This window comes from Thunnus albacares, chromosome 15, assembly GCF_914725855.1.
Source record: "Thunnus albacares chromosome 15, fThuAlb1.1, whole genome shotgun sequence".
NCBI classification, from domain to species: domain Eukaryota; kingdom Metazoa; phylum Chordata; class Actinopteri; order Scombriformes; family Scombridae; genus Thunnus; species Thunnus albacares.
Window position 1 is genome coordinate 15,840,003 of NC_058120.1, and position 14,951 is coordinate 15,854,953.

Sequence of the window (14,951 nt, forward strand, 5' to 3'; positions counted from 1 at the left end):
CGTTGACATCTGTGTGACATCCACAGTATGTGACCCTGTGCTACTGCATGTGCAATGACACGGGAGAAAAATATTCAAGCCTCCAAAATTGTCATACTACATTTCCACCTAGAAGGTCTTCTTCAGCCAAACATCTATATGACCAAAAACAGGTTATAGAGACAGAAAATGACAGCTCCACCTACAATTAGGAGATCATAAGATACAAGATAAAAACCATCATCCCCACACAATTTATAATGGACAGAAAAATGACAGAATGCACAGTAGCCTATATAGGACATATGTGATGCACATTTTTTGCTATATACATTTCTAAAAAGTTTTAAAAAGAGAAAAATGAATACTATGTAGAGGTATCTAAGATGTAAAAACCTAGACCTATAATAAAAAAAATTCCAAAACAACTGAAGATATGTATGACACATGTCCTGTATGGGCTACAATATCTTCTTCAGTGTGTTATGTGTTGTAAGTCTGTGAGCCTGTATTTTTCATTGCCTGAAGAAGACCTTGTATGGTGTAACGTTGCATAAAATGTTAGGAGTTTGAAAATTTAATTTTGTTTTTTTTTAAGATATGTTTTTGGGCAGTTTTGCCTTTAATTGACAACTGAGAGGGAGAAGTAGACAGGAAACAATAGGGAGAGAGAGGTACGACATACAAGAAGGGTCCCCAGGCAGAGGTGAACCAGGGACATTATTGTTATGTGGCATGCACTGTAAACATTCAGCTGCCACAGCGCTCCTGCATGCTGTTTTTTGTCCTGCACCTGTACCCAGATGGGGTTGGATGTGCACATTATCCACAACTTTGAAAAAATGCATGAAATTCCTGTGAAGGAGGTCAACCACAGCTGTTGCCAGTCTTGTTCAGAGACCCTGTTTAGTCGCCTAAAGTGACTGTAATTTGAGGTGTTCTTGTATAATTACATTGCTTATTTTTTTTCTTGTCATGAAGTCTGATTGAAAAAAATCAGTGGTTTTAAATGAGGAGTTATATCATTAAACATCAAACTATCATTGTTGTAGCTGCTGGAGGTGGAGCTAGTTTGAACTACTTTATATACAGTTGGCTAGTTTAGTCCAGTGGTTACCAACCTAAGGGTCAGGCCCCTTCAAGGGATCACCAGATAAATCTGAGGGGTCGTGAGATGATTAATGGGAGAGGAAAGAAGAAAAAACAAAGTTCTGATACACAAATCTGTCAATCAGTCATTAGTCACTCATCTTTGATTTTTGGTGAAATATTGGATCATTTGAACATTTATTGAAATGAAACCATGTGAGAAGTTTAGAGGGAAAAATCACTATTTGGTGGAGCTGTTAACAACTCATAGACATCTGAAATGTGACCCGACTACACACTGCTTTTTGTAAGATGTCAAAAAGGTTGAAAACCACTGGTTTCACCTTTAACAATGTGTTGTATTTTAAAAGCTTGTTATTTTATCCATTGTGTCAAATCTTCATCTGTGAAGTAACTAAAGCTGTCAAATAAATGTAGTAAAGTAGAAAGTACAATATTTCCCTCTGAAATGTAGTGGAGTGGAAATATAAAGTAGCATCAAATGGAAATACTCAAGTAAAATAAAAGTACCTCAAAAAAGTACAGTACTTGAGTAAATGTACTTTGTTACTTTCCACCAGGGAGTTCTGGGAGTCCTTGCTCATAAATTTTGCAGTGGCTGATCTTTGAACCTGTCACTTTCCTCAGTCTTTCAGCTTACTGTAACAGCCACAGAAAATCCTAGACATTGTGGTTCTTTGAACATCTGCCTGCTCAGGTGCAATCATCTTTCATGCATGATGAGGCGTATGAAAATTCATATATGGAAAGCCAAAGGGTGTGTGTGTGTGTGTGTGTGTGTGTGTGTGTGTGTGTGTGTGTGTGTGTGTGTGTGTGTGTGTGTGTGTGTTGACAATACGAGTGGCTCACTCTGTGTATGTGAAGTACACCAGAAGAGCATTGCCCATCGTCGCTCTCATGACTTATTGAACTGTGACAGCTGTTGACCACATAGACTGTGTCCTCCTCTGCCTGCAGGAACGCAGCAGAGCGACTGGAAGGACAGAAAGATGGTGGGGAGTTCAAACCATATTGAAAATCATAACCTCAACAGAATCCCAATCCTGTCTTAGAATAAAAAAGCCAGGAGGAGCTGATGTGTCAATGACGCACATTCATCTGAACTGATGTGTATTGTTTAATTCTGTGTCATGTCTGTGAGTGCCTCAAGAGCTTGTTGGACTTCATCTTGACATCATCATGATACGCTTGGCACATTACTCTAATCCTTCATTACATCTAAAGGTAACAATTGTGAACAATTGTGACAAATACTTGAAAGCCTTTATTGCACAGCATCTCTGAATGAGAACAGATAAATTCTTAGAGCAACATACTTTTATTTCTGACAGATCTCCAGGATTATTTCTGTAGCTCTTCAGGTCGAAGCAGTAAATCAGATTCTATAGCCATGAGATGGCAAACCATTTCACGCATGAACATGACATAGATACAGATTTAATGTAGCAGCAAACAAACCCACACAAAGCAAAACTGACCTTATCATCAGCTTTCAGCTCTGCTGAGTGGATATTAGCCACAGTTTCTTTGTTTGTATGAATCTTTTCTTAATGTCTGGAACAACAAACAGACTTTTGTCTTTTTTTTTTTAGCTGAATATGGCTCTCTAAATGAAAAAAAGATAATGCCAACCATAAAGAGTAGCAGCAAGCAGCCCAATACATAATCAAAATATATATCCATGTTATTATTTCTCAGGATACATCAGTTTCAAAAAAATAAAATTAATAAATATACATTATGCAACTGAATCTTGGGTCTTTTAGATTAAACTTTATATATTTGACTGATAAAACTATGCCAGATGTTTATGATCTGTGTTGCTTGGTGCAGCTGGCATTACTGGGTCAATCATCACTCGTCACATGGGAATAAAGCGCCTTGTGCTGCTTTAACATACTGTACAACCTAAACAGGGATCCGTACAGAATATTAACAACCCATCATTGGATTTTCTCCTTCAACAGAGCAAATGCACCAATTAAGATGAGAACATATGACAAGTTCAAGTGAAAGTGGAATTTCCAACACTCACACTGCAAAAAAAATGTCCATCTTCATAGGTATTTTAGTGTTAAATTCAATATTAAATCTTATTTTTTTAATATAAGCAAGTTTTTTTTTGTTTTTTTTTTTAAAGAATTGAGCCTACCAGTGGCTTGAGCTAATTTCACATAATTATTTAAGAAAATAACTATGTAGGTTTAAATCCGTGAAAATCATGTGGAACAATTTCACTGCAGATTTTCTTTTATGAAAATTGTCATTTTAAGTCTTCATACTGAACATGGATTTTTTTTTACCCTTTGCATGCACAATTTATACTGGTTTGCTAGACGCGAGTCATAGAAATGTCATTTATTTTAACTATTCTACACTCTAATGCTTTTTAAAATGTTATATCAAAAAATAAATCTTATTGGAGAATGAAGGAACATTTCACATTCACGACCTGCAGCATCTGAAGCGTACGAGTTTATGGAAAGCTTTCTTGAAGTCCTCATTAGACATCGTGTATATGATCGGGTTGATGAGGGAGTTCAGATATCCCAGCCAGGTGAAAAAGTCAAATAACTCGGGGATTAAACATGTGTCACATGTGGCCACCACCAGCGTGTATATGAAAAACGGCAGCCAGCAGACAATATAAGCGCCGAGGATTATCCCCAGTGTCTTTGTCGCTTTTCTCTCTCTGGCTGCTGAGATGCGCTTCTTCTCCAAAAGCGCGTCCGACACCGTCACCTTCACCTGGTTCTCGCTTGTTGAAGACCCGGTGTCGCTTGAAGGAGTGTCGTGTCTCTTGCACTGCAGAGAGGTGGTGGACGCCACGGATCCGGGGGAGTTGGTGACCAGGTGCGCCGAGGTGAGTCTCTTCCCCACTTTCTTTGGGGACTGCTTGAGAATCCGCTTCCGAGCTTCGACATATATCCGCCCGTAGAGGACAATAAGCAGCAATGTGGGGATGTAGAATGCCCCGAAGGTGGAGTAGATGGTGTAGAAAATATGATCCGTGTTGACGTTGCAGTCGGTCAGCCCCCCCGCCTTCACCTGCCTCCAGAAGAGAGGCGGCAGGGAGATGGAGATGGCGATGACCCAAGCTGTGGCCACCATCCCGGCTGCGCGTCCCGTCGTGCGCTTTTTGGAGTACTCCACCGCGTCCGTGATGGCCCAGAATCTATCCAGCGCTATTACGCACAAGTGGAGGATGGACGCGGTGCAACACGTTATGTCCGAGGACAGCCAGATGTCGCACACAATTTGCCCGAGCGTCCATGTGTGGTTGACCGTGTACGAGACGCAGATGGGCATCACCAGAATGGACACCAGCAGGTCGGTGACGGCCAGAGAGGCGATCAAAAAGTTCGCAGGAGTTTGCAGCTTCTTCGACTGGGAGATTGTGGCAATGACGAACGCGTTGGATAAAGTGGTGGCGAGCGTGATGGCAGAGAGAATCATCGCCAGACTGATCTGATAGGCGAGACTCTCTGCGCTCTTATCCACCGTGGATGCATTTGTAACAAAACTGTCGTTTGTGGTGTTCACCGGTTGAGTCGGCTCGACTTGACCGGAGTGATCCATAACTTTTAGTCACTTTTTGTCATTTTTTATTTCACCCTCTGAGATGTCTGTCTTTAAGGTGCCCCCTTTTCTCTTGATGAGGTGGTAAAACTATCCGTGCCATCCGGCCAGATGAATGGCACAGTCTGAAGTATAAATATGGATTCCTTTCTTCCTCATTTTCTTCTGTTTCATTAGATTTTAATACACAGATGCCGATGTTTGGAAGTAAATATCCATTCCTCGCAGGAATTCACACTTTTCCGTTTTTTAGCCATAAAAGCAAACTTTTCTTAACTGTAAATACACGCAACAAATAAGTCAGAAAAAGTTTGTGTGTAAGTGATGAGCAGTGCGTCCTGATGTCCCAACATCTGGGGTAAGATGTCACAGATAATCCGCATGTAGGGCAGAAGTTCTCCAGAGCTGTGTCTCCTGAAGGCCCCTGTGGTTGAATGGTGAGCCGACCCAAAGTCTCGGTTTTATACACACTCCGCATCAAACAAGCACCACTGATCACAGCCTTCTCTCTCTCTCTCTCTCTCTCTCTCTCTCTCTCTCTCTCTCTCTCTCTCTCTCTTTCTGTCTCTCTCTCTCTCTCTCTCCAGGAAGAGTAGGCTATCTGCTGGGTCATAGTGCCCAGTGTCTCTCATTTGTCACATGTGCACTTTAAACATTGTGATTTGAATTGGAAAACTTACCTTCTATCACCATGCACCATGTACTTCTCCCTAACAAGTCATTAGCGATTCTCTATAGATTACTTATAAACCATAAAGAACAACTTTTTGGGCTGCCATATTGTGAAAAACCTCTCTGGCTGTTGAGTCATTAACAGTCAAGTCATTATTAAGTCATTACTGGGTCAAGAGTTCTGCTCTTTCTAATAAGACGTCAAGTCTGCAGTTATAAGTTAGTAAAGCGTTTATAAAGGATAATAAACATCAACTCTGCATTTACAAATTTGTGTTGCCCATGTTCTAATAAGTCACCAGCAAAAGTTAGTAAGTCATAAGCACTTCTATATGTTAACATCCATTAATAACTTAATTCATCCATTAATGTTCCTACAAAAGTTCAAATCTGCAGTTGTAACTCTTGAATACGTTGTGAATATATATACGTTTTGGTCTAAATGCCCTTCAGTTATGTTGTCAGAGGTCAGACTTTCTGTTGGAGGTGTTTTTATTCATGTTTATAACTGATCTATAAAGCATGTAATAACTATTAATGAAAGCCATTAGTTATAATTTATAAACCTCAAAGATCCCCTCCAGACATGTTATAAGATTTTTTTTAAAAAAAAAACAAAACAGTCTGCTTTGAATAATAATGTGTGTCTGATATAGTTTTTCCACCAAAAAAAAAGTCAAATTACCTCATTAAAATCCTTAAAATTATATCTGTTCCTTATCTCATTGAAAAATCCAGAATCTATAAATATGCAAATATTGTTAATAGTTAATAGTTTAACTGGACACAAGATGTATCCTACTTCACTGTAGAGTCCAATCTCAGGGTTTGTGCACTGGAGGCTTCAAGTTTCCACATCACACTTGTGTAAGTTGAATACTGGACCAGGATTGGCTCTAAACTAGTTGTGATGTCACAAATCATGCTCGTAAGTACATGGCTTAAACTCAGATTTAAGGTGAGCGCAAAGAAACTTTCCACTTTCAACAGATGAATATGAAAACTGCCTTCTAGTGTCAAAACATCACAGCATCCTTTTAAATTCTCAAAACAGACAATATACTGTAACTGAATTTAGGATGTGGGATTCACACACTTTGACTTCCACCACTTTTGGCACTTCTGATGTGTGAAACCGGCTATCATTGACGTTGGTATTGGGTCACTGTCAGTTACACACAAGGTTGTGAACCTCTTGCTCTCATGCAATGCATCATGTAGGTTCTCAAGTTCACATATTGCTTTCACAGAGGCTGCAATCTATTCGATAGCCTGGTTATTTTTGTGAAATTAATTTCTAGTCTGCTCAGAAAATAGATAAATTAATGAACCCCCTCCCTCCACCAACACACACACACACACACACACACACACACACACACACACACACACACACACACATTTGTGCTAGGTCACTTCTGGGGACATTACATAGACTTACCTTCATATCCTGGAGACTTAACTTAATCTTAACCATAACCACTGTCCCAAAAATCAGCGTTTTACCAATGGGTGACACAGCTTTTGTCCCCAATCAGACAAGCCATATCCCCAATCAACTGGTCTTCAGTCTGAAATTTGTCCCTAAAAGTAGCCTATGACAGACACACACACACACACACACCAGGACATTGTCCATTTTCCAAAATGAGGAACTGAAATGACTTCGAATAATGAATCTAGTGTTATATATTTTCTCATCTCAAGTGGATTGTAGCAATCATATCTCCACTTCCACTTTTATACATTTCCTCATCAGCAACTTTTAATTGAAATTGACTCGTCACTTCCATTGACTCTGACATTATTCTGATTCACTCTTTACTGTCTACATCTGTGGTGCTCAGCTGGTTTTGTTAACAGCTGAAATTTGTAGAAGTTTTAGAAGTTTTGAGGCAATGTTCCAGAAATCACATTATTCACACATACTTTTTAAATTGATTTTGGCCTTTGACCTCATAGTTGTAAAACCCAGTCAAGTTTGATGTAGGCTGTAAAGTGATATTATTAGATAGTGATAGATAGGGACACATTAAAGATCCCCTCCAGTCATGTTTTAAGATGTATATAAAATACTCTAATTTGAATACTAATTTGTGTCTAAGCATCTACTCTTTCTCCCTCATTAAAAAATCCAGAATCTATGAATATGCAAATATTCTTATGTCCAGAAGTTTAACTGCTGACCACAAGATGTCTCCTACTTCACTGTAAAGTCCATTCTCAGTGTATGTGCACTGGAGGTTTCAAGTTCCTACATCACACTTGTGTAAGTTGAATACTGGACCACATCTGACTCCGAGTAGTGGTGATATTACAAATCCTACCTGTAGGTGCCCACCTTAAACTCTAAATTTTGGGTGAGCACAGAGAAAGTTCAGCAGATGAACATCCTTCAAGTGTCAAACGCTGCACATACATCATCCTGCACAGTAAAATTCAAACATCCAACCGAAGGAACAAGAAGATAAACACATTTACGACCGGAGGGAGACTCACATACAGAGAAAAATATATGTGTTATAACCACGACATGCCCTGCGACTTGTTGATACTTTGGCACTTTTCAGCACTATACAGTTAATGGAAAACAGCTACTGCTAAATCAGGACCAGGGACAGCTCCCGGTTTTTTCTCTCACCTGAGCTGTCTTCTCTCCTCTCCTTTCTTCTTTTCTTCTACCTTAAAATGATGAATAATTACCTTACAATAATGAACGATACCTTGTTACTCTGTTAATACCCAGTCTGTTTCGTCCATTGTTTTTCAAGACTTTCCAGAACAGCAGCTGGTATTTCCACTGAAGCTAATAGTAAGCATCTTCAAAGCTTAATCTGGATGAAACAGACATGATTTATGCAATCAAAGTGTAGATGACTTGCATAATATTCACATCATGACCAGTCATGTGAATCATGTGTGGTCATATGAATGTATTTTTCAACATTTTTTTTTCATTCCTCATGTTGCCCTTGGGTCAGTAGGTCATGATCTTAAGGTCGTCGCTGTGCCACATGTTCAGGCCACATGTGTAGTAAGCTAACAAACATGGTTTTGTCTTTTATAAAAGTCAGCACTACATAATCACTGCTATTCTTCTCTTAAAAGAAAACTAACCTCTGTGACTGTCCTGATATTAATCTCATGCATTTGATTCACTGCACACAAAATCCAAGACAGTGATCCATGAGTATGCTGATTTTCCCTCCAACCAAAGATGGAAAAAGCTGATTTCAGTCATTATATTTTCTTAGTGAAGGTGTTCTCAACAGTTAAATTAATCTTTGTCATGAAAAAACTTCGGACAAGCCCATTAAAAACTAGCAGGGGCATTTGTGTCAAATAGTTGAGGGTCATTCAGAGTTTGATGTAGCATGAAGTTATGTCGCTGAGGTGCAAATTAACGATGCATTCATCTGAACAAATAATCTATGGCAGGAAAAAGGGAACGGACCATCAACATCTCTCTAAGACATGTGCTACTGGGAGGCTTGTTTCCACTGATGTTGAATGAAGTTGAAGTTTCCCTAGAGGAACAGTACTTTGAGGACAAGTCCTTGTGTTTGGCTAGTGTCTATGTCATGACATAAATGTGAAGTTCTGAAATTTTCCAGTATATAATCTTCAGTTTATAGCTGAACTCATTCATAAGGATCAACATTTACATGGTTAAAAAAAACTTAACATACCGTAATGGGTTAGAGTTATGTAAAGTTGTGATACTTTTCTGAGGAGATTGAACATTATGGAGTGTAATGATATCTATTTTATTGACTCAACTACTAAAATAATCCATAAAGCATTCATACATGACTTTGATACCCTTGGAAATTACATTAGCAGTGTGCCATGTCTCCCCCATCACAGATGATTGCTTTTAGTGTTAATGATTTCTTTTTTGTGGATAGACTGCATCTGTTGCAGAAAGCTGTTATTGACCTTGTTGTACAAAATATAACTGTATATTTTGCTTCTGCTGGACATTGAAATGTTTACTTTTCAGTAAAGTTATCATATACAAAGTCATTCTGTGTTCTTGAATTTCCCTGCAAGCAATGACAAACAACATCCTCTGTATCAAAGCTCAACAGAGAGTATAGTCGGGCAGGGCTCAGTGACTTGACTGACCATGACTGTCTGGCCCTGCTAATGCGCACCCCCTCACACAAAAACAAAACAAAAACACGCACTCTTTTCTGTTTTCACACCCTCTCTTTCACTCAGAAAACATGCAAAAACACAACATTAATTGCTGAGGTATCTGCTATCTGTATCATCAATTCTGCTCTAAAATCCATTTTTATTAGGTGCTATGTGCAGCTGAACAAGAAGAAAACACACATTTAGACGTACACATGAAACACTTCATACATCTTGTGAACCTGAATGCATTTGTATTAGAAACTAGAGTCCTAATGTGATGTTTTATAGTTTTCTGTGTGAGAAAGCTCCAGTGTGAGTGACCCAGTTCAGTAGGAGTAGCATGGAGCAATTTCTGTGACTCTGTTTCTGTTATCTCTAAACACATTGCAGCACAGCACAGTCACTGGCTACATCCAATCTCACATTGGCCCTGCAAGTCCTATTTATAGTCAAGTAATGAGGTATCCAGCAAGCCTTAAAGTCAGCGCATTATACCACATGCAAGCACTGGATGATGCGGATATTTTGAGATTTTTTAACAACTTTTTTATTCATAAAGTGGGGAATGTTATGCAAATATATGTTTTCCACAGTTTATTTGTATTTTAATTCATCCACTTAATGATTTAAAATTCTAAATATATAGTTACATATTTGAAACTGGACATCTGGCAGAATAAAAGTCCATGTGGATTCTGGCATGAGTTCATTCATTTTTAGACACTTCAACATATCCTGAGTAGGTCAGCTAGTAAATGGACCAAGTTCTTGCCAAGAAGCATCCACATTGTGTTCCAGGTGGAAAACATTTCTGCAAGACTCAATATCAAAAAGGGAACTAAATCAAATCTTAAACAGACATGCAGATTTTTGTGGCCACTTGGGAGCAGCACAGCAAACTATAACATAACATTTACATATTATTACCTAAGTTCTTACAGTTGCAACACACATGTCATGTTTCTGGCCACCTGGTGAATGTAGGTCTGTTTTGGTCTCTGCCAATTCCCAAGTTAAGTATCTGACTTCTTAGCTGCTAAATGCTCCTCAGTGTTCACCAGCTAGGCAGGTAAGATATAATGGGGTTTTTAGGGATTTTTTAGAGCTTTTTCACATAAAACAGCTGCCTGTTACATCTGGAAATGATGCTGAGAGAAAGCAGTAAAGTTACGGGCCATAAAACCAAAACGATGTGTTAAAAGAAGCTGAAATATAGACCTGAGAGGAACTGCTTATTCAGGTGTGGTTCTCTGTGGTTCACCACTGTGAGCAACACATTTCACTTTAGTCAAAAAATAGTGAATGCAGCTTTTAAGTGACAGTCGCAACACACAAAGGTGTGATGTTGTATTAACATGTAATTATAAGAAGACTGTTTCGACAGCACTTATTTGCACTTTAGCACTTTGTTAGACGTCATAAGCACTTTTAACACATTTTTGGGGTGACCTTTTTGTTCTTGTGGTCGTCTCTTTATATCCCTGATAACTGACAGCTGAAAGTGACTGAGACCAAATAGGGCAAACTCAAATCAGGGCAGATCCCCTGTTGTCTAGACATGCAACACTCCCTCTCCACCTACCCAAAACCATCGCTGTAGGGAATGGTTCTTCCTTCTTATCTAAATGTTTATGAGATGAGACACAGGAGGAATGACCAGGCTTAGCTGAGCTAGGTCAGCCATGTTTGGAATCTGGATTCTAAAAAGATATCATCTCTACAGCCGTAGAGAGGGGTGTAATCTGGTTGTAATCTGCAACCTCGCCACTAGATGCCACTAAATCCTACAACTGGTCCTTTAAGTACAGTTTTGAAATAAGTATTTCCAATAATGCTACTTTATATTTCTACTTTTCTACTACACTATTTATCTGATAGCTGTAGTTCCAGATCAAGATTTTAAGTCCAAAACATATTTTTGGGTTTATGAATATTGATACATTGTTATAGATTAAACTACCTAATTATAAAGTAATTAACCAGCTACAATATTTAAAGGCTGCTTACAATAATGCAATAATATAATAATACAATAATACAATAGTGTGAAAGGGTCCATGCTGCTTAACACATACTTTAACTTTTGATAATGAAGTACATTTTGCTTACGTTTCCTTTTTTTTTATTATTCAATTTTTAATGACAAATTTTTACTTTGGAGTATTTTTATAGTGTAGTCTCACTACTTTTACAGAATAAGATCCTGCACCACTGTGTATAATCTGAAGGCTGCTTTAAAGCACAATGACAGAACCAGATATAGGACAAATGTTGAGAACCTGTCCCACTGCAGTGCGCCCCAGCCTGGTCTGATGGCATATGTCTCCTTCTGCTCCGCCAATCAGCTCTCGGAGGCATCCAGCTAAAAATGTATCAGAGAGTTTAGAACTGGACTCTTTTTGGGTTGAAACTTTCTAAATCTGATGATGATCCTATGAAGGAGCTGTTGCCACCACGTAGGGGACTATGTCACTTTTTGGAGGGCTTTTTGCCCCATTTTTTGGAGACCCTCAGTGTGCATATTGTGTGGGCCACTCAAGTGAATGAGGTCTGCTTGCTGGTAGAGCGTTTTAGCACACAGCTTAAGAGGAAGGGAAGAAATGTACACTAAATGCACTGTATAGTGCAGAATTTTATTCCCTGGAGCATGTGACAGGAAATGAGCTAAGTGGTAACTGCTGATTGATAACAGGCCTGCATTACTGTGGTCAGACTCATTTTGGCTTAAGTGGAAGAGGCCGAGTCCATTTAGAAACTGTATGGTCAGATGAGAAAATGACTGCAGGCAGTTATCATTTTTATCAACACTCTGAAGAGCTAGAGCTGGTCCACACATGGCAGAAAAGGAAGCAAGCGTAGAAATTGATTTATTAAGCTGTGGCGACGATGCTGCAGTGATACCATTGTGTCAATCACTGAGGATTTGTTGCATAATGCAAAGCATTCTCCCTCTAAACATCAACGGTATGCAACTACAGTATCACAGATGGCCTCATTTTAACAATTAAGGGAAGATTACCCAGCGGTATAGATCGCAAACATTGTAATTGACATGTTGCTCTGAGATGTGAGCAGAGGAGGACTTGAGTTTGTGTGATGAAAATTGATTATTGCCTCCTTGAGGAATAAGCTGATTTTGTTTGTGTGTGTATGTTTGCTTACATACGTGTGAAGTTCATGTGCTAAAAAACACAGGAGGCGACCGGGCTAATCCTCAGTGGGCAGACAAGCGCTAATAGCACACATCAGTGTTGGTGTGGGTGATGGCTCGTGGAGTGTGAAAAGGAGAAGCTACTGAGGGGCACGAGGTTGATGTTTGGCTCTGTTAGAAACAAGCTACACTGAAATTTATCACCCTGTCAGCAATATCTGAAAATCAAGGTTGGGATACATTGTTATGTATGTAATGTAAATGTTAGAAATTCTTGTTAAAGGTGAACTGCAGCTGCTGTTTCATTCCAGGAACAACTCAAGAGTCTAGAACAGATGATTAATTGGGTAAACACTTGCCCATGAACACCCACTAGCAGAAAGTTAACCCACTCCACCACAGCTGCATTTACTGAAAGTTTACATGGAATAAAAGATTATGGTATCACAGAGAGAGTCTGTACAATGAATTGCCTCCTTTAGAGCCCCCCAAGGAGCACTAAACAGGAGAAAGCAGGAGGACTTAGTGTTCCTCAATGGCTGGAGAAACCCAATATCTCTCTGTGTGTGTGTTTGTGAAGAATGTTTATACCTCAGCTTCATAAGTACAACACCATCTGTCTAACTGTGTCAACTCCTGTGTCAAATTGCACCAGATGCAACCTTTAGCAGTCTTGTGGGCTGTTCTGCACCAAATACTGCAAACTGTTTCATGTCAAGCCTACACCAGTTGGTGTTGCTGGCTTCTCTTTCAGGCCCATCGCTTTCGGGCAGCACTGGGGTGCAATGGCCTCCGTGACACATCTTGTGCTCCCCCACCCGTACCCACCTATCTATGCCATGTTGCACCCTCCATCTGACAAAATTGAAGAAAAAAATATGTGTTTTGAATTGGTGGTTACATTTGAGATTATGCAGATAAAACCTGTTTTTGTGCATAATTTAATTGTGATTTAACAGCCTAATTTAAGAGGTGCACCATAACCATCAAATCTCACACATAACCGCGAGATTAAGGGTGACCCACAAGGTTAAAGGTTAAGCTCGCCGCTCAAAACAGTACATAGTTGTTTGTATAGGTTGCATTAGATAAATACGTACATAAAACATCAAAGTATCGCTTTTATTATTTTTGGAAAGTGTCCAAAAATTTAAAAGCATGAACTGAGTGCTTTTGTGATCGTTGACAACTGATGTGGCCCCTGAGGGTTAATATGAGGGGTTCTCTTGTCACACAGTGATATTGGCATTTTTTCCCTGTAAAAATATAGATTTCCAACCATGTTTAAAGTCCAGTCCCCCTGTGAAAATTGAATGCCTCCCTGTTCAGTTTGTTCTGGCTACAAGGCACAGTAACTTTCCAGGCAGTGTTCATATGTAAAACTACAATTGTGATTAAGTGTGCTGTTTGATCTTGAGGACCTTTAAAGGTACCCTGTAGAGTTTTTGACCACTAGTGGCACTATAGAGCAAAGTTCTGATGAGCAGGCCCCATTTTGTTTGCATCTTATACTCCACTAGCTTGCACATAGTGTTGCCAACTTAGCAACTTTTAAGACCCTTTTATAGCATTTTATTTTTTCAAAAAAGACATGACATGACATGAAATAACATGTAAGAAGTGACAGAAAACACATGACTCATGACTGTCACAGCTAAAAAGTGTCTTCAAAAGCCAAAATAGTTAATTGATTTATTCAAGTTACAAGCAGTGGTATAAAAAGTACAGTTGTTTACTCAGTTTTATTAACATTCACTGTAAGGTTCAGTTACTGATGAGGACATATCAGCCATTAAAGAATTGGTGGCTTGTACTGTTTGTGGTTATGTCTTTAGTCTGTCCACTGAGGGGTGCTAGTGGGTGGAGGGCATTGTATCAACACAACAGACAAATAAGTTCAGCACTTTTACTCCATATAGATTGTAGAGAGTAGTGATTCATTCATTCATGAAACTGAGGGGAGGAGGAAACTCTACAGTGAAGGGCACTTAATAAATACTATTCTCTCTGTGTTATGCTACCTATAATTGTCTCTTGAAGTGTCTCTTCATAATTTATTCTGGGAAGGAGAGCCTCCATTAATAGAAGCCTAGCTCTTCCAGAAAAAAGACAAAATAAATAAATACAACTATGAGATACTAAATCAAAATTAAGATAGAAAGAAATATTTTGACTTAATTAAAATTATGAGAAACTGAGTTAAAGTTAGTCAATTTTACTTTACCAAGCAAAGAGAAGAGATGCTTTACCAGGGTTAACTACGAGCTGCCTTCCATAAAGTCCATCAACTTTAAAATACAATAAATAGTCTACTAAA

The 14,951-nt window shown here is 39.0% G+C and overlaps 1 protein-coding gene across 1 annotated transcript; it reads right to left on the reverse strand.

The window, feature by feature from the left end:
- Positions 1–2,357: 2,357 nt before the first annotated feature.
- htr1b (5-hydroxytryptamine (serotonin) receptor 1B) lies at positions 2,358–5,087 on the reverse strand. The gene has a single exon (XM_044375398.1). It carries the CDS (start codon positions 4,666–4,668, stop codon positions 3,535–3,537), a length of 1,134 nt encoding a protein of 377 aa, XP_044231333.1. The 5' UTR covers positions 4,669–5,087; the 3' UTR covers positions 2,358–3,534.
- Positions 5,088–14,951: the final 9,864 nt, after the last annotated feature.

Coding starts and splice junctions, on each gene's coding strand:
- htr1b (XM_044375398.1), bottom strand. CDS start 4,668: ATGGATCACTCCGGTCAAGTCGAGCCGACTCAACCGGTGAACACCACA.